Source organism: Centruroides sculpturatus, unplaced genomic scaffold, assembly GCF_000671375.1.
Source record: "Centruroides sculpturatus isolate CEXI.00-Female unplaced genomic scaffold, Cexi_2.0 scaffold398, whole genome shotgun sequence".
NCBI classification, from domain to species: domain Eukaryota; kingdom Metazoa; phylum Arthropoda; class Arachnida; order Scorpiones; family Buthidae; genus Centruroides; species Centruroides sculpturatus.
In genome coordinates, this window is record NW_019384660.1 from 538406 (window position 1) to 566049 (window position 27644).

The 27644-nt window shown below is 25.3% G+C and overlaps 1 protein-coding gene across 1 annotated transcript in view; it reads right to left on the reverse strand.

Annotated features, from left to right (window-relative positions):
* The window catches only part of LOC111626542 (rho guanine nucleotide exchange factor 17-like), a 122119-nt gene that overhangs the window by 78239 nt on the left and 16236 nt on the right, over nt 1–27644 (reverse strand). Inside the window, exons 2-3 of the mRNA XM_023369951.1 lie at nt 23175–23252; nt 20046–20228 (exon numbers count right to left, since the gene is read on the reverse strand). Coding sequence (XP_023225719.1) covers nt 20046–20228; nt 23175–23252 — 261 coding nt within the window. The remainder of the gene's footprint in view (nt 1–20045; nt 20229–23174; nt 23253–27644) is intronic.

Here is a 27644-nt window from a genome sequence, read left to right on the forward strand (position 1 = left end):
ATCATATATACTTTTTGTATTCCCATTGTGTTAATGATTTTGGTCCTATTTTCACTAAGATATATAATATATACATAAATATAAAAATATTGAAATTATAATTTAAAATAAAATACAAAAAAATTCATCTAAATAACTTAACGCAATTTTAATTTAGGATATTATAAATAAATTATAGTTGTATAATAAAAAATGAATTCTCAAAGGATTATATAGTATATAAGGAAAATAAATTTGTTAGATTATTTATTTCCAAATATAATTTTTGTAAAGGTAGTTGTAAAGACAGAATTTTTACTAAAATAATATATATAATGATATATTATAGGAAGAAGTTTTAAAAGTTTTCAATTTTTTTAAAATATGATGATGATATAATTTTTAACATTTTATTATAATCAAATACAGTTAATATTTAATAATATTTGATTCTATACTTAAATAATGATAAATATATGTTGAAATGTTAAAAAATAATAATAAAATTATATGCAGGAAGAAATAAAAGATACTGTTTTTTCTGGTTTTTCTTTTAAACAGTTGAACCATCTCATTTGAAAAGACAGAAGAAAATTATAACAGAAATGCAATAGTATGGAAATCACAATTTTTTATATACTGTTTTTCATTTGAAAGTTGTAGATTTAGAATATAATGGAATCCAATATGATAACTTCTATAATGATATAGTTAACCAGTTTACAAACTTCATAATTAAAAATGCCTTATCACTTAATTAAATTAAATGGAAAGTCTGTTATAAAAATCTGAAGCACTTTCTTAGGGTTGACATGAATTTGCTTTACAAAACACAATGTGTATACTATACACATTCTATCTATTTCTCACTTTTAAAAATTCAAGTCATATCACAGTAAACTTGAATTGTGAGCAGATTACTTTGTATTGGGCAAATGGATCCTATCTGAAAAAATTCAGAACAAATTTTGTCTTTTTGGAAGCCCTCTGTTCCATACTGTCCTTTGCACTGCAAGATTTTTGAAGATCTTATTAATGCCAATAGATTTCTAATTTTTTAATTTCCTAGACAATATGTTTCTTTTCTAATTATTCTTTATAATCTATTTAGGGCTAAAACAGAAAGAGTATCTTTAACAGTAACAAGATAAAAACAACAAGCAATTATTTATTGTGATATCATCACAATGCCAGGCTGCAATTTTTAATAATATTTTTAATTCATTTAATTTAAAATATATGCTCTCCATCTCAAATTAGTAGTGTCTTGCCCCTGTACATCATACTTTTCCTGCTAGTAATAGTGTCTTGCCAGTCATCCATCTAACACCTTTTGGGGGAAATTTTTGAATTGAAATAACACAACTTTCAGTTTGCATCAGAAGTTTATATACAGTTAATCAGGGCCTCCTGATTCTAACGTTTCCATATCTGGTCACATCTTTCATCTATCTAACTGCAATCTTGAGATTAAGGAAAGACAGGCAGACAGACGACAGTGGGAATTTATAGGTCAATTTTTTTCAAATTGCAGTCCAACAAGCAATGCCACCTACTAAAATTATATGAAAATATAAAAACTGTCCTATTGGTGTTATTGGTAAATATATTTAATTAACAAGTACAAGCACTTTCAACAATTTATAACCATCTTCTTCAGATAATATGGTGGATGGAACATTATAAATCTAGAGATAGAACAGTGTTCTATCTGATATATACAATGCATTGTTATAAAGTATATACTTAGAATAGTGTTCTATCTGATATATACAATGCATGTTATAAAGTATATACTTAGAAAACTGTTAATGTTGAATATATTAGCATTACTAATGTAAACAATAATAACTAGATATTTTCTAGGAAAACAAAATAGAGCTCTGGTGTAGGTTTTTCTGTTTTAGCTTCACAATATGGTGAGATGTTTCTAACATTCAATCTAAAACAGTTTAAAACATGTACGTTCTGGGGATGACATGCATGTCTAATGTCATGATCAACAAAAACATCAAGAAATATTTAAAACTTTCATGTATTGCCTGTGACCTACCAACTCCAGCAACTGGTTAAAACATGCACATTGCAGCTGCAAACTGTGCATGTTAAATGTCTGTCATAAAGATCAAAGTAAAAAATTGTCTCAGAGATCAATGTAAATTAACAATAATTGGAAACTCAACTGACAGGTAGCATGTGACCAGCTTGCAACCAGCATTTGGCCCATAGACTTTACATGCTGAACTTTGATTTCAAATATCTCATAGATAAAATTTCAAAATGTCAGCTTTTTCATGACATTGGCCTTGCTGAGTTGTACTGTATATATTTGCAAAAAAATCATGTTTACTGGTCATGTAGTTGCTTTAAACTTTGATCAAAGACAAACAGTTTCTTACTTATGGAGAGCCTTATTCAATTCTGAAAATTAAACCACTGATAACATTATCTATGATTATAACAAGCAGATTCTATTGTACTGTTATAATCAAAATAGATGGAAGACTAAAATCTCATATAACCTTAAATCTGTATTTTTTTTCTAGACAAATATTTTATTGTCCTGCTGGAATCTTCACTGACAAAACTTTTATATAACATTCAACAATTTTTACAATATCAGCTGAAAATTTTTACCTGCTCTTTCTATATCTACCAATTTAAATGAAACAAATCAAGTACCATTTTACAATTTATAATTCACAATGGTATATCCAGGATTTTGAGAATATGGGTACTGACCAAGGTAGATTTAGGAAGACTTAGGCATATGTCCATTGTTTTTCAGAGTATGTTATTCAATTATTTTAGAATTACTTTAGTTACCAATTTTACCTAATTGAAATCCATGCAATATGCATTATTATATTTATTTTTATTTTAAATTAACAAAACTGACTGGTACTAAGGGGATGCTGCAGCATCATAAACACACTCCCTGAATACATCCTTGATAATTCAGTAAATACAGGAAATCATTTTAACTCATTACAGCAAATTAAATATATTTTGATTACAAAAGAAAGGTATTTTAAACTGTAAAAATGATTTTATAAATGAAAGAAAAATGCTTATGTAATTTCTTGATAAGTAACTACCTAAAAGCAAAGAAATATTGTACTCAGGCCTTATTCTAAGGTTTTTTTCTTACTGCACAAATATCAGTTTTGTTTTGGCCAAGCTGATAAATCCTAGTGTTAATAAGCTGTTCTAAAAGACATAAATGGAAAATAAGAACATTAATACAGTTGTCCCTCTATAGTCCGACGTTTTTTAATCCGACATGCTCAGTAGTCCGACGCACCTCCCGTCAAGGTACCCGTCCCCGTTACGCAGCGGCGGCCTTATCCATTGCGAGGCTCTGGGCGGCAGATCTTTCCGAGGCCCTGGGCGGCAGATTTTTGCGAGGCCCTTGTCTTTTGTGCAAAGTATGTGAATTGAAATAATAGGCACTTATTAATATTAATATATACTGTACTATAAATTAAATTTATTTTATTGTTATAACTAATAGCCAAGGATAAAATAAAAAGTTTTAAATATCAACTTTTTTCTACTTGGTTGTTGCGCGAGGCCCCTCCAAGAGCGAGGCCCCGGGCCATTGCCCTGCTCGCCACCCCCTAAGGCCGCCACTGCCATTATGTGTCTGCTTGCACAGAAGCATGTCGCAATGTGAATCTCCCCATCCAATTCTTACTCGATGACACACATTTCGTGTGTTTTATGTGAGCAGTTCTGTTCGAACAGTTGGAGTAGAGAATATTGTAAGTTACTGCTAGCAAAACAATGCGAAATATGTAATTATTTTCGGTAATCCGGACACTTTTGGTAATCTGACACACCTTTGGTCCCATACCTGTCGGATTATCAAGGGACAACTGTAATACAAATCTTATATCTGTATAATTATTTATTCATTTCAATCACTGTTTGATCTTAATTCTCAGACATGCACTGTGTGTCTGCATGTGATATAATTTACTATATGATAAGCAAGCTGTGGTTGTGGATTATAGTTTAAATGATAATATTGATACAGCAGCCACATAAAAAATATCTATTGTATATATTCAATACAAATGATAAATCCTACTAACATTCCTTCCATAGCTGTTTTATCATGGACCAAATAAAATATACAGTAAAATCTGTGTAAACTGGAATCTCACGATACTGAATATTTTTTCTGATTTGGCAGGTTTCCATTTTAAACAGGTTCTTTTTTAACAAAACATTGTAAGTTTTATCATACACTGTGTAATTTGCATAAATATTTTAACTTTCACATAACCAGAAGAAAAAAATACTTATAAAACATAGAATTGGGCAATTAATTACTGCACAAATATGGGATGCAAGATTCAAATTCCCATTAAACATTTTGTGTCCAGTTGCACGTTAGAATATGTACTGACTGTACTTTGTATATTTTCATTATCAGTAAAATGTATATTGACACCTTAGTGAAATTTAATAATAGAAAAATGAAAGAATCTATATTGTGCTGAGAATGAATTCTTGCTAATACAGTTTTGAAAAGATTTCAGCAATATATTTTAATGATTATCTGATATATTTAAATATTGATAATTATTCAATTGTTTGAAAAAATCAAAACCATGTCTAATTATTTTTAAGTATGGGAACTTTTAATGATTAACTTCTGGCTCTGATTCTTGATCCTAGAGCAGGGATGGTGAACCTTTTTGAGTCTGTGTGCCTAAGCATAGCATATTAAGCATATTAAGCATACTTTTCTTTAAAAATGATTATGTGTGCAGAAGTTTTAGACTTCTAGTAACTATATTTGAATTTGACTGAATGGCTGAGCAAGTCAAAGTGGTAGCTTATCGCTCTTGTGGACCCGAGATCAAAACCCCAGAAAATTTTCAGGTGGTGATCCATTCTTCACCACCCTGCTGTTCCATTTGGAGTTTGCTAAATAAAAAAGCCCTCTTAGTGCCCACAGGGCGAAAAGAGTTTTAAAAAACTATATTTAAATAAAAATAATATGTTGTAATTAGAGTAAATGTAAAGAACCTGATTGAAAAAGATGATAAACCGAAATCATATAATACGTTACGTGCAAAAATGTTTCTTCAACGTGCCACTTTGGGCACGTGTGCCATAGGTTTGCCATCGCTGTCCTAGAATGTAAATATGAATTACTTTAATTAAGTTTCCATTACTGGTTTTTATAGACTTTAAAGAATTAAAAGCTAGTGGCTTTCTTTCTTCAGTAACATATCACACAAGGAAAGTTGTTTATGTAGTTTTTATTAAATGCATTTCTTTTAATAAAAACTACATAAATAACTGTTCCTTGTGTGATATGTTACTGAAGGAAGAAAGCAACTAGTTTTTAATTCTTTAAATGAACTACTTTTGTGAAAAATCATAAAAATGTATTTCTCTGAAAAGCATTTTTGGGATGCATAGCAAGGAAAACTAAAATATTTCAACAAGTTAATATAATTAATCCAAACAATCTTGCTGAAATTATCAGGCTACTTTTGCAATATATTAATAATCACAAGATTGTTTGAATTAATTAATCAATTAAAATCAGGTTATGCATTGTTTGTATTCATGTTAACATAACATTCTATCTGTAAATAGAAAATGTGTATATATCTTATTATATCATATAAGAAAACATACATGTACATACACACATGCACACTTTCTTATATAAAGTAATACATAATCCTATGTTATCTATATGTTAAGAATTTTGATATACAATTAGAATATTTGAGATTTATACAATTACATTTGTTTTCAATGACAGTTTGTTAATTCTTCATTAATCTGGATGTAATTTTAATTCAAGAAAAAATTGAAACAGTTTATAAAATTTCTTTTTACTAATAAAATATTTCTTTACTACTAAACTTTTTCATTTTTAATTTAATTCAAAAATTTTTACTAACGCTTGAATTTTTATGCACAGAAAATAATAAATCGAATAATTTTCATTTTATGCATGATTGTCAAGTTAAAAAAAAAAAAGTAAGAGATAAAAATGGATAAACCTGGAGACATTTTATACAACAAACACCCACACAAAGATCATGCGTGGTTGTTTAGACAATGAATACAAAGTCGATAGCAAATCAATGTTCGTAACTATGACAACATCCACTATTATATTCCCAATGTACTACTAGAAGACCGCTCACACAGACCCTCACTTTTTTTAAGTCATCAGGCAGGCAAATAACAAACAAACCATGAATTACTAGAAACTTTCAATTTTTAAACTGTAAAACACAACTAAAAATATATGTCTATATCACATTAGTTATATCAGCTGATAATTAGGAAACTGAAAATTTTTATTAGTTTAAAGTTCTCCAACTTTAAAAATTTATCCGCATAAATCGTTAATTTTAATTATAAACTGTAAACGATGAATAATAATTTTAAACTATAAACTACTATTTATAATAATTTCTTTTTTTTTTTAATTTAAATATATTTATTAAAACGAACTTAATTTATATGGATAAGGTATGTAAAGTATGCGAATATCATTTAAATGAATTAAAGAAAGTTAATTATTTATCATGTACAGAATTACGGCTTAGATAATTCTCGAATAATATAAAATATCCTCAAAGGAATTAACTTCCTAAACCATTTTACAAGTTTAAAATCAGTTAGTATAGTATGGGATAGTATAGTATATAGATGACATCAAATAGTATAGTAGTGAGTCATTTACTGCAAAGATAAACAAAAGAAAAAAAATCTCCAAAACTGTTACGTACTCCTCATGACCTTTCGAAGTTGCTATAGCAACATCCAAGGTGTGCACAATCCCCCATTATAACAACCGGTTTCATCCTAACAGGATTATTGTTATGAGTAAGCAAACTTCTAACGATACTAGTTTGGAAAAAATCAAGTTAACGAAACAATTTTAAATAAAAAGAAAAGAAAAAAAAAAACAAGCAAGCAGAAAAGAAAATTTCAGAACGAACGGGGATAGATAAAATAATTCTATTATATTATTTAAACATTTTTATACCACTTATGTTAATTAACATATAAGTAAGTTATAGCACATTTCAATCTTCGAAACAGAGTTATTTTTTTTTAACAATAACAAAAAAAAAAAAGACAGTTCCCGACAATTGTAGAAATAAATAAGATTGATCATCTCTTCTCTTTGAAAATACAAAATGTTCATTGTATAATATAAATAGGATCATGAAAGAATTTCTATTTTTCAAAACAAAATTTCAAAATAAAAAAATCAATTATCAAGTAAACTGGCATTTTCAGAATTTATATAAAGTATCTTTTCTTTTTATTGTTTTGTTTGGCTTGCCCTGGTATCCTTTTTCAGACACACGTAATAATAATTTTATGAACGTGTTCGAAAAGAGCATTATTTCGTATTTATTGATTAATTTCTTAGTCTAGTATCAATAGTTATTTGAAACAATAGTTAAATATTAAATTTATTATCACAGTTTACTCTGATTTTTTTTATGTCAATTAATAATTAACTATGTTTTTATTACGGTTTTCGTTAAAATCGATCTTTTTATCCTGATATTTTTCGTTGTTTCGCTTGTACAGCATGATTAAAAAAAGAAAATTTAAACAATATCTATATCTAAAAGTACAAAAATAGTTCGCTTTTATAAATAAAAGCATACAGACGTATAATTATTTCTAAGAGAATCATTAATTTTTAAATATTCTTATCATTTTTGTACAGTTCTTGCGGCGATGTAATTAAAGCTGTCTTATTTTACAAGTATAGTAGAAGATAAAAAGTAAATTGTTTATTGCTATATTTATCTATTTCAGAATCCAATAATACACTGAATTTTTTTATTTTCGAAATAAACTTCATTTTAAAACAATCTTCGTAGAAAAATTTAAAGCTATGTGATACAGACATTGACAAATTTAAAGCTATGTCACACAAAGATGCTGAAGTGTTAAATCTTTTAAATTTAATGGGGAAATCTATTTTTAGATAAACTAAACTTTAGATAACTTATTTAAAGTTATCATCATCATTTGTAGTCTCTTGCTGCAACAAAAATCTATACATCTTTTTTCTTTAATTCTCTGTTATCAATATTCATTTTTATATAAACTCATATTATCTATATATTTTAATTAATAACTTTATTGATAATTAAATTGTTTAAATTTAAAACATTTTAGATTTTTATCATATATCTATATAATATATTATATTATACTTATATAGTTCTATATATAATAATAATAATCGAAAATGTTTATATTATATAGACTATATATTTTTTGCATGGGATCAATGCACGATCTCTATATTCGGTCTCAATTTTTTCTCATTATAAGTGAAATTGATCCTCAATGGGATCGGCTAACGTCGTTAAAAGATATGAAACGACGGTCATGACCTGAACTTGTGATAAATTATGAATGTTCGAGTCCGATTCGAACCGGATCCCGGCAGAGATGCTTACCGCGAATATTTAACCAACTTTAAAAAAAAATAATATTAAATTATTCATAATTATTTCATATTTCAATACATATAATACAGTAATAATTCTTTGTACACAAGCCTAGATTACATTCTGAATGAACAAATGCAGAAAGACAAAATGTCGAATGTACAAAATGTACATTTGCTTACCTTATCACGACGTTATTTTCGTGTCGTATTTCCATCGATTTTATTTTATTTTATTTTTTTTCAAATATTATTAAATCACAGTAATTTACTAGATATAAACAAAATATCTAAGATTAAAGATCATGTTATAGTATATGTTATTGAATTTAATACGGTACTGTAATTTGAAACAATGCAGTTTCTTTAATTTAGATGATAACATAATTTGTTCGTTCGTAAACATTTATACTTAGTATACTACAAAGACAGTTAATTAGATAAAGCGAATTAATAATTATGATATTTTATTAACAAAGATTTACAAACCAATCAACCAATTTCAAAGAAATCAGAAATTCCGTACCGAAGATTATTGCAGTCTTTATTGGAACTGATTTTATTACTATTGTTAATTTTTTTTATTTGTTATTAATTCTCTTTAACTTTATATAAAATTGAAATTACAATTAAATTTCGTATCGAGCAATTCCGCAAAAAGTTACTTTAATTTTTGTTGAGTGTTGATGCATATAGTTAAATTTACGAGTAATTGTTATGTAAACTATGTTTATTGCCCACACAGTATTACAATTAATAATAAGACTGTATGCTCCACTAATGTCGAGAGTATTTATAATATTTAAAATTATATTTCCACGACTTAAATAAAGATAACTGTTCAGTAATTAATAAAGGAGATTGACGATCCATAAACATAAGGTGATAACGAATAACAAAATTTTAGGCATTCAATAACAATCGAATAAAAATAATTTTCTCTTATTACTCCTACGTTATTCTAATACCGAACGTAGTTTTTTACTTAACAAGTTTGTTTTTTTTTTGTCTAAGTAATAATCCTATTTTCCTGATCGCACTTAGTAAATAATACTGCACGAAAATATTACTGATCAAAGCTTGTTTTAATAATGCATATTTTTATTAATCAAAATATAGCGTAACACTAGCCAAATGATCACGTAGAAGAGCTTTCTACTAATCAGATATTTTTACAGAGAAGAATAATGATTAAATAATGATCAACTAAATATTCTGCAAGTCGAACTTTTACATTTATCTAATTTATATAACGTAGCCTATACAAAATAATGAATTTGTTTCCTCGTATTATTTTTTTCCACAAAGTAAATATTCTTTGCTTAAGTGGTCGGCAATTTTATTAATATTTAACAACTTCAAATAATAAATTAATATATAAGAAATAATTATCTATCTCGTTAAATATGCTCTGAAACTTTTTAAAATTACATTTATCTTATATTTCCAAAAATCAGCAAAAGTCAATTATACAATAGAAATGTAATTTGAGTAATTTATATTCAAATACAAATAACATTTTTGTATTAAAGGGCCTATGAGGACCTTTATTACGTATTCATTGGGTGGTTGAAGAAACATTAAATGGCTCAGTAGAGAGTAAAAAGTTCCGATTATTTATGAAAGATTCGTCGAGAGATGAGCTAAGAATTCTTCCCCAGATCCGAAGAAAACTTGAGGGACGTAGTGATTAATACACCTATAAATTAATTTTATTTTTATTAACAAAATATAAAATCTTTAACATTTTACGTATTTCATTTCCTTAAAAAGGGGCAAAAGAGGGGCTCGTGTTATTTCCGGACATCATAAAAGCGCTAGACGGCCTCCCCACATAATAGAGAGAGATTTCTATTGCCTCGACATTTAATCTTATACAATTTGATCATTCGACATTTTATCTTTCTACATTGTGAATGCCAGCGGTAGTGTGTGCGGTAAACCTGTTATTTATAGACTAATAATTTAAATAATTTTTCCCTTCTGTTTGAATTTATCAATTACATTCCATACCCTAAATAATGGAATATTTGTAAAATTATATATATACAGTACATTGTACTGTACGTATACAAGCTTCCTAAGTCAGTTATCATAAGAAGATTGTCAGTCGTTCTGCGATTCATCATAATTTTATTTAATAGATCTTTCCATTTCTCATTTATTTAAAATGTTCTATATAGTTTGATAATGCTTGATGTTATGAAATTATACAATTATTATTAAATATTTCAATATAAATCTATCCTTTCTGGAAAACAATCAGAAAATATAAATAAATGTAGCTAAAATATTTTGCTTTTTCATTGAGACCGATTCATAACTTTTTTATTTTATTTTTTCTCTATAAACATTTTCTAATTTAAAAGATTAGAAAGTATTGGAAATATTTTAATAAAGTATCTATTCTAATATTATTAATGTTTTCATGCTATATATACAAAAAATTTCTTCTATAGTCACATATAATATAGTTGATATAGAGTATTTGAACCATCTAATCTAAATTTGCATGATATTCACGAAAACAATTTTATTTTCTCCAAAGGAAACAATCACGTAATGACCATTTTTAAACGTTTGTAAATAAGTTATAAGATTTTTGAATCATATTCTATAGTTTTGGATAGATATGTGTAGTCTATATAAATATTCTATTTAAATGTAACATTATTTAAATTATTCGGTTGCTATTTTTAGAGATTTTTTTCGATTTTTTCTTTAACAAACAGATTCAAATCTCACGAAAGACATTAACTGTGACTACTAAAAAGTATCGAAATTCACTCAAAAAGAAAAAAAACACACAAAACAATTTTTTAACGTATTCATTCTGAATTTTTTCTTCAGAAAACTATTCATTTTATTATAAATTATTTCTATCTTTACTCTATTCAAGCATAACAGGTGTATGAATAAGTAGTAATTTTCTTACCAGTTAATTTATTCTGGCATGTGTTTAAATTTATTTTTCGCATTTGAAATTCATTTTTATTGTTTTTTTTTTAATGCTACGAGTTTTAAGAATAACTGATTTTAGTTTATATTATATCTCGAACTAAAAAAAAAACGCAGCAATACATCATTGTCTACGCAATTTATGATCATATTTTGATATCTTCTTCGCATAAAACATCGCGCTGAATTAATCTACAATCTCTAAACAGGTTTAATGTATTCAGATGCTTATAATTGATATCCGTAAATGTATAGTAGCCCGCAGTAAACGATTTAACTAAAAACTTGCAACGTGTTTACGTGAAAATATTAACTTACGGCTTTGTTTTATAATAAATATTAAAACTATTTTCATACAAAACTAAATACGAAAACATGTTGATATGTGTGAATGTTTGTAATACAATATGTGTTAAGTATCATCTTAGAATAGAAAAGTTAAAATACAGTTGTAAAGTCTTTCTAAGCTAGAATCATTATATTCAAAATGGAATCAATATTAGTGATTTATATGGATGATGTTTATTTTAAATATATAAATATCCATGGTTGATCAAATAGTCCTCATTATAGAATAGCCACGCGAAAAAGTGATTCTATCGTTATTAGATAACATACTGGAAAGTGATTTTTATTGATAATTGGGTCCTGGTATAGTCCCATCCTTTACCTATGTTTTGAATGATTTCATTGTGAGTAATAATTTTAGCATAACGGCAAATTAATACAAATGTATTATCATTTAAATTATACCCAATCCCTGTGACGAAACGTTTTATTCTGTAAAAATCAAATGTAAATAAAATTTGTCTTAATGGAAAAACATAAGAATAATGGGTTAAGTTCCAAAAAGTATAGGATGACATTCATTTAAATTTCATATATTAATGTTAATAAATATTATGTAAGCCTATAAAAATTAACTAGTAATTAATTAGCTAATAAAAAAAAAGTTTTATATAGATTATTTGATTAAATATAAATCGATAATTACAGTTAATAACTTTTTCAGATTTTATTATCTACTATAAGACATTCGTAATATTTTTCCTGGAATAAGTTAAAATAACTTTATCAACTGCAAGTTGCTTATAATTATTATATTCGATCATTAATATCCATTTCATGTATCAATACATCAACTACGATTTCCATTCAAATATAGCAGCTAATCATAGATTACTTTGTGTGTCCTCGCATCAATGGAATACTATGGATTTATCAGTACTGAATGCATACAAAATGTATTTCGAAGGAAATGAAATATGTCCGAACATATTTCTTATTTTTATTCACGCGTATTTCATGAATCGAATTCATACAAACTACGCTCTTTTGAATCTATCTTCTATATTGAAATAAGTTAATTAAATTTATCTTTAAAAATGGAATAGAGTAACTGTTTATTTTCACAAAAATAATGATATTTAAATGTAAAAACGTCTAAAGAACAATTTCAAATCATTTATAAAATTTATCTATTTTATTTTATTCATAAATCAAAAATATATCAAATTAAATTCTTAGATGTTTTTAACACTTAATTCTTTAAGTATCATTATTACAATTTTTATTAACAGTAACATATTATATATTTAATTATTAATTAAAATAATAACTTAATGTATGTATATTATATATTGTAATTAATTAATAGTTTTCAAAATATTAATATTTTTACTTATATAATACCACTTAAGTTTAATAGTTGAAAGTAAATTAAATATATTTTTAAAAAAAATATATTAAAATTTTAAATTAATAAGAGAGAAGACTATTTTTAAAATTCTAAAGAACGGCTATAATCGTACAGAATTTCTCCAGTCGTATTATTAAAAACAGACTTCTTTCTAAATGATTCCTAGATTAACTTGTAGTCTACGTTATGTATTTTTGGAAAATATTCACTATTATCTTACCGCTTCTACAAATACATCTCCAACTTTTTGTTTACTGTCCCAACTCGTTAATCTCTGCCGCAGCACCTCTAAAAAACTTTCGTGATGACTTAAAATTTCGGGTACTTGATAAAATATTTCGTCAACTAAAGACGAGTCGACTAATCCAGCGTGTTCTGGACTCTTCAGAGACTTCATATATTTCTGTAAATATTAAAATATTAATTATATAAATGTTTGTGGCGTATCTATATTATTCATAAAATACAGAATATTCACGAAAAGACATTTTCTAAATCAATTAAGCAAAAAAATTAACTAAATATAAATCTTGTTCTATTAGCAGAAAGGAAATTATTCGATTTTCAAAATAATAATGTAAATTGCAGCAATCAAGCTCAATCAATCAGTTTATCTGTATTTTCTATTAATTATTACTTTGCAGATAAGTAATATACAGACATTACATATATAATAAAAAGCCAAATCTATAGCAAAATAATAATAATAAATCTGCTGAAGTTTAAGAAGAAAATTTCACAGTTTATGCTTTAATGTCCAATAAAGTGAGTGCAATAGTTTTTTTTCGAAAATAAAATAAAAATCTGCAATAAACTAGAATTCTTAAGTAACTATTATTGCTTATCTGAAGAAATAATCAAAAGAAAAGAACCATGCTCGCTAGCCAAAATATATATTGACAATTTCGATTAAAAATAAAAAAAAAGTTTGAACTAATTTATTAACTAGACAACTCCCAAGTCAAGGAACTACGAACATTATTATTATGGCTATTTAAAACGGAAAATAAACACATTAAAATTTATCGAACACAACCCAAAAATAATTCGAAAAAAAAAATAATAAATTTAAATTATTTATCTATAACATTTTCGTATTTATTTTTCTATTTAAGATGGAGTTTTCTTTTATTTTTATTTATTTTTTAACCTGAAAATAACTAAATTTTCAAAGTAAAACAAAAGAAATTGCTAATATAGTAAATTAAAACTGATTATTTATTTATTACTGAACAGAATAAATTTAGTAAACTTTACGGGATATTTCTAGTTTACTGCAATTTATATTAATTACTCGAATATTAATCTATATTTATTATATTAGATTCAAACAAGATTCAATTTCTACGTTTTTGTAGTTCATTAAATTAGTTTTGTATGAATTTTAGTTATTAATTAAGTTTAAAAGTTATGCTCATGTAATTTGATTTTAAGTACTGTACATTCAAAATGAATAACATTAAATAAATGATTATATATTTATATATTTAACGAAAAGATTTGAAAAACTATTAACCTAAAAATTTATTTTAAACCATGTTTACCTATTTAAGAACCAATATTGATAATATCGAAAATTTATGTAATAACAGTCACCTCATTGTGAATTTAGAAATTTGAAATTCATTAAATTTATATTTAAATTCATTGAAATTATTTCTGTTATCGACTTTTCTAAGTAATCTGTTTTCTCGATTAAGTTTTACAATTTCAAATACACATTAAATTCAAGCATTTTTAATTGTATCAAACTCTAATAAGAAGAAAATGATGCTATTTTAATTTTCATTTTTAATTAATTATCTGCAATTTTCCTATAAATTTAAANGTATCCTGTATATAATAATAATAATCGAAAATGTTTATATTATATAGACTATATATTTTTTGCATGGGATCAATGCACGATCTCTATATTCGGTCTCAATTTTTTCTCATTATAAGTGAAATTGATCCTCAATGGGATCGGCTAACGTCGTTAAAAGATATGAAACGACGGTCATGACCTGAACTTGTGATAAATTATGAATGTTCGAGTCCGATTCGAACCGGATCCCGGCAGAGATGCTTACCGCGAATATTTAACCAACTTTAAAAAAAAATAATATTAAATTATTCATAATTATTTCATATTTCAATACATATAATACAGTAATAATTCTTTGTACACAAGCCTAGATTACATTCTGAATGAACAAATGCAGAAAGACAAAATGTCGAATGTACAAAATGTACATTTACTTACCTTATCACGACGTTATTTTCGTGTCGTATTTCCATCGATTTTATTTTATTTTATTTTTTTTCAAATATTATTAAATCACAGTAATTTACTAGATATAAACAAAATATCTAAGATTAAAGATCATGTTATAGTATATGTTATTGAATTTAATACGGTACTGTAATTTGAAACAATGCAGTTTCTTTAATTTAGATGATAACATAATTTGTTCGTTCGTAAACATTTATACTTAGTATACTACAAAGACAGTTAATTAGATAAAGCGAATTAATAATTATGATATTTTATTAACAAAGATTTACAAACCAATCAACCAATTTCAAAGAAATCAGAAATTCCGTACCGAAGATTATTGCAGTCTTTATTGGAACTGATTTTATTACTATTGTTAATTTTTTTTATTTGTTATTAATTCTCTTTAACTTTATATAAAATTGAAATTACAATTAAATTTCGTATCGAGCAATTCCGCAAAAAGTTACTTTAATTTTTGTTGAGTGTTGATGCATATAGTTAAATTTACGAGTAATTGTTATGTAAACTATGTTTATTGCCCACACAGTATTACAATTAATAATAAGACTGTATGCTCCACTAATGTCGAGAGTATTTATAATATTTAAAATTATATTTCCACGACTTAAATAAAGATAACTGTTCAGTAATTAATAAAGGAGATTGACGATCCATAAACATAAGGTGATAACGAATAACAAAATTTTAGGCATTCAATAACAATCGAATAAAAATAATTTTCTCTTATTACTCCTACGTTATTCTAATACCGAACGTAGTTTTTTACTTAACAAGTTTGTTTTTTTTTTTGTCTAAGTAATAATCCTATTTTCCTGATCGCACTTAGTAAATAATACTGCACGAAAATATTACTGATCAAAGCTTGTTTTAATAATGCATATTTTTATTAATCAAAATATAGCGTAACACTAGCCAAATGATCACGTAGAAGAGCTTTCTACTAATCAGATATTTTTACAGAGAAGAATAATGATTAAATAATGATCAACTAAATATTCTGCAAGTCGAACTTTTACATTTATCTAATTTATATAACGTAGCCTATACAAAATAATGAATTTGTTTCCTCGTATTATTTTTTTCCACAAAGTAAATATTCTTTGCTTAAGTGGTCGGCAATTTTATTAATATTTAACAACTTCAAATAATAAATTAATATATAAGAAATAATTATCTATCTCGTTAAATATGCTCTGAAACTTTTTAAAATTACATTTATCTTATATTTCCAAAAATCAGCAAAAGTCAATTATACAATAGAAATGTAATTTGAGTAATTTATATTCAAATACAAATAACATTTTTGTATTAAAGGGCCTATGAGGACCTTTATTACGTATTCATTGGGTGGTTGAAGAAACATTAAATGGCTCAGTAGAGAGTAAAAAGTTCCGATTATTTATGAAAGATTCGTCGAGAGATGAGCTAAGAATTCTTCCCCAGATCCGAAGAAAACTTGAGGGACGTAGTGATTAATACACCTATAAATTAATTTTATTTTTATTAACAAAATATAAAATCTTTAACATTTTACGTATTTCATTTCCTTAAAAAGGGGCAAAAGAGGGGCTCGTGTTATTTCCGGACATCATAAAAGCGCTAGACGGCCTCCCCACATAATAGAGAGAGATTTCTATTGCCTCGACATTTAATCTTATACAATTTGATCATTCGACATTTTATCTTTCTACATTGTGAATGCCAGCGGTAGTGTGTGCGGTAAACCTGTTATTTATAGACTAATAATTTAAATAATTTTTCCCTTCTGTTTGAATTTATCAATTACATTCCATACCCTAAATAATGGAATATTTGTAAAATTATATATATACAGTACATTGTACTGTACGTATACAAGCTTCCTAAGTCAGTTATCATAAGAGGATTGTCAGTCGTTCTGCGATTCATCATAATTTTATTTAATAGATCTTTCCATTTCTCATTTATTTAAAATGTTCTATATAGTTTGATAATGCTTGATGTTATGAAATTATACAATTATTATTAAATATTTCAATATAAATCTATCCTTTCTGGAAAACAATCAGAAAATATAAATAAATGTAGCTAAAATATTTTGCTTTTTCATTGAGACCGATTCATAACTTTTTTATTTTATTTTTTCTCTATAAACATTTTCTAATTTAAAAGATTAGAAAGTATTGGAAATATTTTAATAAAGTATCTATTCTAATATTATTAATGTTTTCATGCTATATATACAAAAAATTTCTTCTATAGTCACATATAATATAGTTGATATAAAGTATTTGAACCATCTAATCTAAATTTGCATGATATTCACGAAAACAATTTTATTTTCTCCAAAGGAAACAATCACGTAATGACCATTTTTAAACGTTTGTAAATAAGTTATAAGATTTTTGAATCATATTCTATAGTTTTGGATAGATATGTGTAGTCTATATAAATATTCTATTTAAATGTAACATTATTTAAATTATTCGGTTGCTATTTTTAGAGATTTTTTTCGATTTTTTCTTTAACAAACAGATTCAAATCTCACGAAAGACATTAACTGTGACTACTAAAAAGTATCGAAATTCACTCAAAAAGAAAAAAAAAAAACACAAAAAAATTTTTTAACGTATTCATTCTGAATTTTTTCTTCAGAAAACTATTCATTTTATTATAAATTATTTCTATCTTTACTCTATTCAAGCATAACAGGTGTATGAATAAGTAGTAATTTTCTTACCAGTTAATTTATTCTGGCATGTGTTTAAATTTATTTTTCGCATTTGAAATTCATTTTTATTGTTTTTTTTTTAATGCTACGAGTTTTAAGAATAACTGATTTTAGTTTATATTATATCTCGAACTAAAAAAAAAACGCAGCAATACATCATTGTCTACGCAATTTATGATCATATTTTGATATCTTCTTCGCATAAAACATCGCGCTGAATTAATCTACAATCTCTAAACAGGTTTAATGTATTCAGATGCTTATAATTGATATCCGTAAATGTATAGTAGCCCGCAGTAAACGATTTAACTAAAAACTTGCAACGTGTTTACGTGAAAATATTAACTTACGGCTTTGTTTTATAATAAATATTAAAACTATTTTCATACAAAACTAAATACGAAAACATGTTGATATGTGTGAATGTTTGTAATACAATATGTGTTAAGTATCATCTTAGAATAGAAAAGTTAAAATACAGTTGTAAAGTCTTTCTAAGCTAGAATCATTATATTCAAAATGGAATCAATATTAGTGATTTATATGGATGATGTTTATTTTAAATATATAAATATCCATGGTTGATCAAATAGTCCTCATTATAGAATAGCCACGCGAAAAAGTGATTCTATCGTTATTAGATAACATACTGGAAAGTGATTTTTATTGATAATTGGGTCCTGGTATAGTCCCATCCTTTACCTATGTTTTGAATGATTTCATTGTGAGTAATAATTTTAGCATAACGGAAAATTAATACAAATGTATTATCATTTAAATTATACCCAATCCCTGTGACGAAACGTTTTATTCTGTAAAAATCAAATGTAAATAAAATTTGTCTTAATGGAAAAACATAAGAATAATGGGTTAAGTTCCAAAAAGTATAGGATGACATTCATTTAAATTTCATATATTAATGTTAATAAATATTATGTAAGCCTATAAAAATTAACTAGTAATTAATTAGCTAATAAAAAAAAAGTTTTATATAGATTATTTGATTAAATATAAATCGATAATTACAGTTAATAACTTTTTCAGATTTTATTATCTACTATAAGACATTCGTAATATTTTTCCTGGAATAAGTTAAAATAACTTTATCAACTGCAAGTTGCTTATAATTATTATATTCGATCATTAATATCCATTTCATGTATCAATACATCAACTACGATTTCCATTCAAATATAGCAGCTAATCATAGATTACTTTGTGTGTCCTCGCATCAATGGAATACTATGGATTTATCAGTACTGAATGCATACAAAATGTATTTCGAAGGAAATGAAATATGTCCGAACATATTTCTTATTTTTATTCACGCGTATTTCATGAATCGAATTCATACAAACTACGCTCTTTTGAATCTATCTTCTATATTGAAATAAGTTAATTAAATTTATCTTTAAAAATGGAATAGAGTAACTGTTTATTTTCACAAAAATAATGATATTTAAATGTAAAAACGTCTAAAGAACAATTTCAAATCATTTATAAAATTTATCTATTTTATTTTATTCATAAATCAAAAATATATCAAATTAAATTCTTAGATGTTTTTAACACTTAATTCTTTAAGTATCATTATTACAATTTTTATTAACAGTAACATATTATATATTTAATTATTAATTAAAATAATAACTTAATGTATGTATATTATATATTGTAATTAATTAATAGTTTTCAAAATATTAATATTTTTACTTATATAATACCACTTAAGTTTAATAGTTGAAAGTAAATTAAATATATTTTTAAAAAAAATATATTAAAATTTTAAATTAATAAGAGAGAAGACTATTTTTAAAATTCTAAAGAACGGCTATAATCGTACAGAATTTCTCCAGTCGTATTATTAAAAACAGACTTCTTTCTAAATGATTCCTAGATTAACTTGTAGTCTACGTTATGTATTTTTGGAAAATATTCACTATTATCTTACCGCTTCTACAAATACATCTCCAACTTTTTGTTTACTGTCCCAACTCGTTAATCTCTGCCGCAGCACCTCTAAAAAACTTTCGTGATGACTTAAAATTTCGGGTACTTGATAAAATATTTCGTCAACTAAAGACGAGTCGACTAATCCAGCGTGTTCTGGACTCTTCAGAGACTTCATATATTTCTGTAAATATTAAAATATTAATTATATAAATGTTTGTGGCGTATCTATATTATTCATAAAATACAGAATATTCACGAAAAGACATTTTCTAAATCAATTAAGCAAAAAATTAACTAAATATAAATCTTGTTCTATTAGCAGAAAGGAAATTATTCGATTTTCAAAATAATAATGTAAATTGCAGCAATCAAGCTCAATCAATCAGTTTATCTGTATTTTCTATTAATTATTACTTTGCAGATAAGTAATATACAGACATTACATATATAATAAAAAGCCAAATCTATAGCAAAATAATAATAATAAATCTGCTGAAGTTTAAGAAGAAAATTTCACAGTTTATGCTTTAATGTCCAATAAAGTGAGTGCAATAGTTTTTTTTCGAAAATAAAATAAAAATCTGCAATAAACTAGAATTCTTAAGTAACTATTATTGTTTATCTGAAGAAATAATCAAAAGAAAAGAACCATGCTCGCTAGCCAAAATATATATTGACAATTTCGATTAAAAATAAAAAAAAAGTTTGAACTAATTTATTAACTAGACAACTCCCAAGTCAAGGAACTACGAACATTATTATTATGGCTATTTAAAACGGAAAATAAACACATTAAAATTTATCGAACACAACCCAAAAATAATTCGAAAAAAAAAATAATAAATTTAAATTATTTATCTATAACATTTTCGTATTTATTTTTCTATTTAAGATGGAGTTTTCTTTTATTTTTATTTATTTTTTAACCTGAAAATAACTAAATTTTCAAAGTAAAACAAAAGAAATTGCTAATATAGTAAATTAAAACTGATTATTTATTTATTACTGAACAGAATAAATTTAGTAAACTTTACGGGATATTTCTAGTTTACTGCAATTTATATTAATTACTCGAATATTAATCTATATTTATTATATTAGATTCAAACAAGATTCAATTTCTACGTTTTTGTAGTTCATTAAATTAGTTTTGTATGAATTTTAGTTATTAATTAAGTTTAAAAGTTATGCTCATGTAATTTGATTTTAAGTACTGTACATTCAAAATGAATAACATTAAATAAATGATTATATATTTATATATTTAACGAAAAGATTTGAAAAACTATTAACCTAAAAATTTATTTTAAACCATGTTTACCTATTTAAGAACCAATATTGATAATATCGAAAATTTATGTAATAACAGTCACCTCATTGTGAATTTAGAAATTTGAAATTCATTAAATTTATATTTAAATTCATTGAAATTATTTCTGTTATCGACTTTTCTAAGTAATCTGTTTTCTCGATTAAGTTTTACAATTTCAAATACACATTAAATTCAAGCATTTTTAATTGTATCAAACTCTAATAAGAAGAAAATGATGCTATTTTAATTTTCATTTTTAATTAATTATCTGCAATTTTCCTATAAATTTAAAATCGATAATAAATTGATTTTGAAGATATTATTTGCAATTATTTTTCTTAATAATATTGGTGATTTAATCGATAGTTTATTCAATGCAAAAAAAAAAAAATAATATAGATCTATATATTAAAAATTGACAATTACAAAAGTTAACATTTGCCAAAATAATCAATATTTCTGTCTTAATAGCTTTTATATTGTTTTGACGGGAAACAAAAAAATGAATCGCGCCTTCACTGATTAAAAATGCATAAAGAGAATCTGCATTTTAAAATTAATTTTGAGACAGTGTCTACAAATACGGTAAGTAGGATTTAAATTATATATTTCTTTACAGTTTTTTTTTTTATTTTGTGTTCTCAGGATACCTTATCAAACTTACTAGATAAGTTTCTTAAGAAAAGAATGACTGGCTTGTATAGACCTATCAGAAGATCACTGAAAGTTTTGATGGTATCTCAGCATGGCAGTTAGCAACACAGTTTATAGTGGGTGTGGTAACAGATATACACGAGTCATTTATCAAAATTGTGACGTTGCTTAGAGTTGCTTTCAATTTAACAACTCTTATTTTGAACCGAAATGAACAATAGTTGATTGAATAGTTGTATAAAGAATTGGCACGGTATTATAATTAGTAATTTGTTGGCTTCATTTAAAATATATTTCAAAGAGTTTTCGTAATTATCTATTTAATTTTAGACATAATAATTCTTTGTTATGGCTGTGAATAGTTCAGAAAGCAGTTGTCAGTTGAAAACTGCTGGCAAAATGCATTTATTCTACTTAAAAGATGTATGACGTGACGACAAATTGGCGTTTTCCTGTTATGATTTGAAATTATTGTAGTTAAGGAACAATAACACATTACTGACATCATAGAAAAAGTCACCATATGTCTTTTCGTACAGACAGCTTCCCGCGGACTGTCATTACTGCCGCACCCTCCAGGTGACACATAGTTACCATCAATCGTAGTCAAGAGATACTTGTCCTTCGAAAAACTTTTCTGAAGCTTAACATAGATCATTTTTCTACAACGTTGGCGTTTAGACAAACAAAACGCGCTATAAAAATTGATATAGAAAGACAGAGCAGTCAAATATTTAAAATCAAACTTTTAAATAATTAATTTATTATAGTTAAACCTATATCTTACATTCTTTTTTTTTAATTTAATGTTTTAAAACATTACCTTTGAGTTATTGTTTTTGAACGTTTTCGGTGCGAACAACTCATAAATTTCAAGTGTTCTAGCATTAAAATAGAAAGAAAGAAAGAAAAAAAAAAGGGGGAGAGATTTTACATAAAAATTCTTTTTCTAAAAGATAAAACAAATGGAAATTTTTAACAAACGGATCTTCCAATTCGTGTTTCAATTTCGATCGATTGAATTCACAAAATGAAAACAGCAAGTTTATTTCTATTAACCGAATACGTTTATCCATTGAAATCTTTTTCTAGCTTAAATTTAAAACTAAAGAAATAAACTTATATAGACAATACATATATATATATATAAATATTACTTACATTGACTATAATTTGTAGAGATTCTACATACGATTTTTCCGTATCGTATAATTCTCCTACCACATGCGTCCTGGTATCCTGTACGAAACAACTCTTACAATTATAACATACAACAAATCATTATAATATTATAATTATATTTAAATAATGCTAAATAACGAGTAGATTAAAAGAAAAAAAATTTATAGTTTGCTTGACCAACTTTGAAAACATTATTAATTTTAATAATTCTTTCAATCTACAAGAAAACTTAAATTTAAACTGTGAAATACAACTTAAATTTTACAAAGAGAGGTTTATAATGTTTGCATTAAAATAATATGAAATTAGAAAAAAAATAAGACAGAAAAAACTTTTAAAGTTAAAGCTTAAAAATAATCTTAAGCATAGAGACGACTTAATACAAAATAAAAAATGTTCTATCAAAGATTTTTCAAATCTATAATCGGCATAGCATCTGATCTTATTAATATTTCATGCTCCCGTTTTCAATAAATCATAAATAAACAACATAAACATTCAATAAAATCAATATCCAATATTAACATCCATTCATATTGATAATGCGTTAAAATAGCGTTTAAATGAAACATTATTCTAAGTCAAACTAACGGAAAAAGAGTTTGCAATTTCGCATATTACTATAATTAATTCTAAGTTAAATATATTTAAGAATATATTTTATGTTACGAAAGAAAAATACAATTATTTTTTGTGTATATATAGGTCATATAATTTATATTAGTGCTTGATCATAGTTTAATTAAACATCTTATTCAGCGCCATTTGAAGCGGATTTAATTTGAAGAAAACTTTTTCAGAATACGTAGAAATCAATTTGGCGAAAAAATTAATTAGTTCCAATTTCAGCCACAGCAGAAAAAATGACACTGTCATTCGTATCTGAACTTCTATAGATAAAAATGACAGTTAGCTTACTGTATAGCAGATGTTACGTTCCTATTCAGTTAGTTAAAGCTAGAAAACATGCCACAATGTTACCAGACCGTACTATCTAAGTAAAGCTCTATTATCAAAATGATAGCAAAAGCAGCCGCTGTCATACGGGAATGCCGACATATAGGGGAAACTATTATCTTATCTGTTCCGTATATTTTCTCTTTCAACTCTTTGTATTAAACTAAAATATGCGTGAAAGAAGTAGCAAACGTGTGTTGAACAACGCCGATTTTCCACTGGTGATCAAAACTGAAATTAATTATTTTAGCGAAATTGCTTTCCCGAGGTTATGAAGAATATATCCTCCAAACTTGACTACAATCCATTCGTTAAATCCCTTTCCAGAGAGCACTGAATACAGAAAACTTAATTAGATTATGACTACACTGTGCGTGTGTGTCTGTGTATATGTTTGTGTGTGTACAGTACATGTGGGTGTGTGCAGATGTAGGTTGTGCGTGTGTTTTTTTTTTTTTTTTTTAAATTACAATTTTACAGCATCAAACTATAACTTAAAACAAATTTTAATTATAATAGAAAGTTTAAAAAAATCATCTCCTCTTCCTTACGATTTATAAAATCTAATATATTTTATATAAAAATACAAGGAAATATTTATAGGGAATTAATTTTATTTCCTTGTATATAGAAGGAATAAATAAGGAAATGAAATTATGATTCAATAGAAAAAACAATTTATTTTTAAAATGGACACAATAAAATACATTTAAAATCGACAAGGAACAGTTATAATGGAAAAAGATATTAAATGATCTGCTTCTCCAAGTTACGCCCACACTAAAGTAAAGAGTAATAAACAAGTTAAAATAAAAAGAAAAATCTAAAGCAATTAAAAATTTTCATTTAATATATAATAAATTATATATTAAATGAAATTTTTAAAATGACAAAACTAACTTAAACGAAATCTTTTTCAAAAATAAAACTTTGATAATTAAATTACGATAATTTTTGATATTAAAAAGAATAAATAAATATATGATTAAACTGATTTTTAATAACTTTTCCTTTCAAATTAAACTATTTATACAATTTATATAATTTAGGCAATTAATATTTATACTCGAAGAACATTCTTTAAATAAAATTTGAAATTTTTATTAAAATATTAACAGTTCTCTTGCCATAAAAAAAGAGATTTTTTCGACGTTTGATACATATTTATTTGAATAATATATTTAAAAAATAATTAAGTTTAAACCACAACAATAATTGTATTTAACATTAAAAAAATAATATATATTAATTAAGTAAATTTTTAGAAAATTAAACTCTATAATCAGATTTTATATTGTTAAAAAAGGCTCAGATGGACAAGAGATTTATTTTTAAAGTCAATATATTTTGTTGTATTTCTTATTTCAAAGAATACAAAAGCGTATCGATTTCTTTTACAATCAAATTGGAGTTTTCGATAGAATATGCAATCTATTGTTAAGTTTAAATATTTATCCCTGGAATAAATTTAATTTTAAAATATTAGTCTATATTAAATTAATTTTATGAAAAGTTATCAGAAAGAAAGTATATTTATTCTTCAATACTTCCACTTATAATTATTACAAAAAATAATAAAAAAAAAAGCTTAAATGAATTCGCTACAGATATTTCTTTGGAAATTAAATCATAATAATAAATGAGTTCGTCTCTAAATTCGTATAAAAATTCTGTTTTATAATTTCATTTTGTACTGCCTGAAATTTTAATGACAGTTTCCTAATAAACTAAGCAAAAGAAAACATTTTTCAGACATTAATTTACGATAATAAAATCGACGGGTGATATAATGAAGAGTGGCAATTATAAAAATCATAATTTTCGTACAAGCTTGTGGATTCTTTTGGGTTTAAATTTAAATTTAAGCTTTTTAAAAAAAAAAAAAACACGTTCACATACATTATAATTAGCTACAAATAATGAATTATAATTAAGATAAATAAACAATTACTTTTTTAAAAATTAATCATTGTATTATCACGTATAAATGGTTCGTTTTTATATGATTTAAATAACCAAAGGAACCGTTTCGATCTCTGTTAATACCTCGTTATTTATAAAAAAAATATTGATTAAATTAATTAAATTAATGGATATTCCTAATTTTTCATATTATCTTTTCTTTTTCTTTTGTTTTTATGATTTTTAAGTATACTTTATGGGATCAACTTGACCATATATATATATATATTTTTTTTTTCTGTTATTTAATTCTTATAAGAGCTCTTACGGAGATTCTTAAAAGCAACTCCTAGTCTCCTACAAACAAAGTAGTTAAATAAAATATTTATTTAGTTTGAATTAAATTGACTTTTTCAACCCCATTTTCTAAATATCCCATTATTACTATTACTTGTATTTATGTATGTATAACAGAGAGAGAAAAGGAAGCTTAAGTTTTATATATATAAATTTGATATATATAAATTACAATTTAACCATTACTAAATAGAAAGGAACCGCCATAAGAAAATCGATATTTTTGCCAAATTTGGTATAAACAGAACAGTCGTAATTGTATTCGCGCACACCCACACAAGCATGTATTATTACTTGCTCAACAAAATTATTAATGCCGAAATTCATTAGTTTCTAAGTACTTCATCGGATAATTAATTTTACTTCCCGCATCCAAATTACTGGTTTTTTTTTATTTACTTATTTATATAAATTATTTATATATTCTTAAATATTATCTGTCAAATTAATTGTATAAAATATTTGTATGAAAAGTCGATATGAATTTCTATCCAAAGAACAATATCGTCGTACTTTTAAAGACAGCATTTATAATCAAATTGATTTTCATTACTTATTCTTTTAAGTTCATTTTACTAAAAGAGAATAATGTATTGAATATCTATAAAGATGAAATACATTTTCTATTAGATTATGAATTAGATCTATCTGTAAAATAAGTCAACAGTTGTGTAGTAAAGCTTAAGCTCTATAATTTAAGCAATAAGAAATTAATTACTACTAACAGCTTCTGCATCGTTACCAATTATTATGCGGATGAATCTGTATTCTTCATCATAATAGAAGAATTAACTATTATTGAATTTTCTACTTTATCGCTCTTATACACATTACGATATTGTAACGCTTGTAACAAAATAAACTTATCACTTATACGTGATAGTAACAGAAGGATTTTAATATTTTTACAGTATTCTGTGCAGTACATATATTCGTTCAATAATTATTTTTGTATATTCAGCTAATCGAAATGTTGATAAATTAAATTATAACAAACATAATCCTTTACTATTTATAAGATATCGAAGATCAGTCGATGCTCTCTCTACTTCAATTACATAAAATCCTTAAAAATTACACAGACCTCTGGAGTGTTATAACACGAATTTAACGAGAAGACAGTTTGTTTCGTCGAAAGAGTATTATCCCGGGGATTTTAGTAATTAGAGCTAACACTGACTATCCAAATCAAACTTTGTATTGGGAACAGATAATTATTTGGCGCTTATTTAA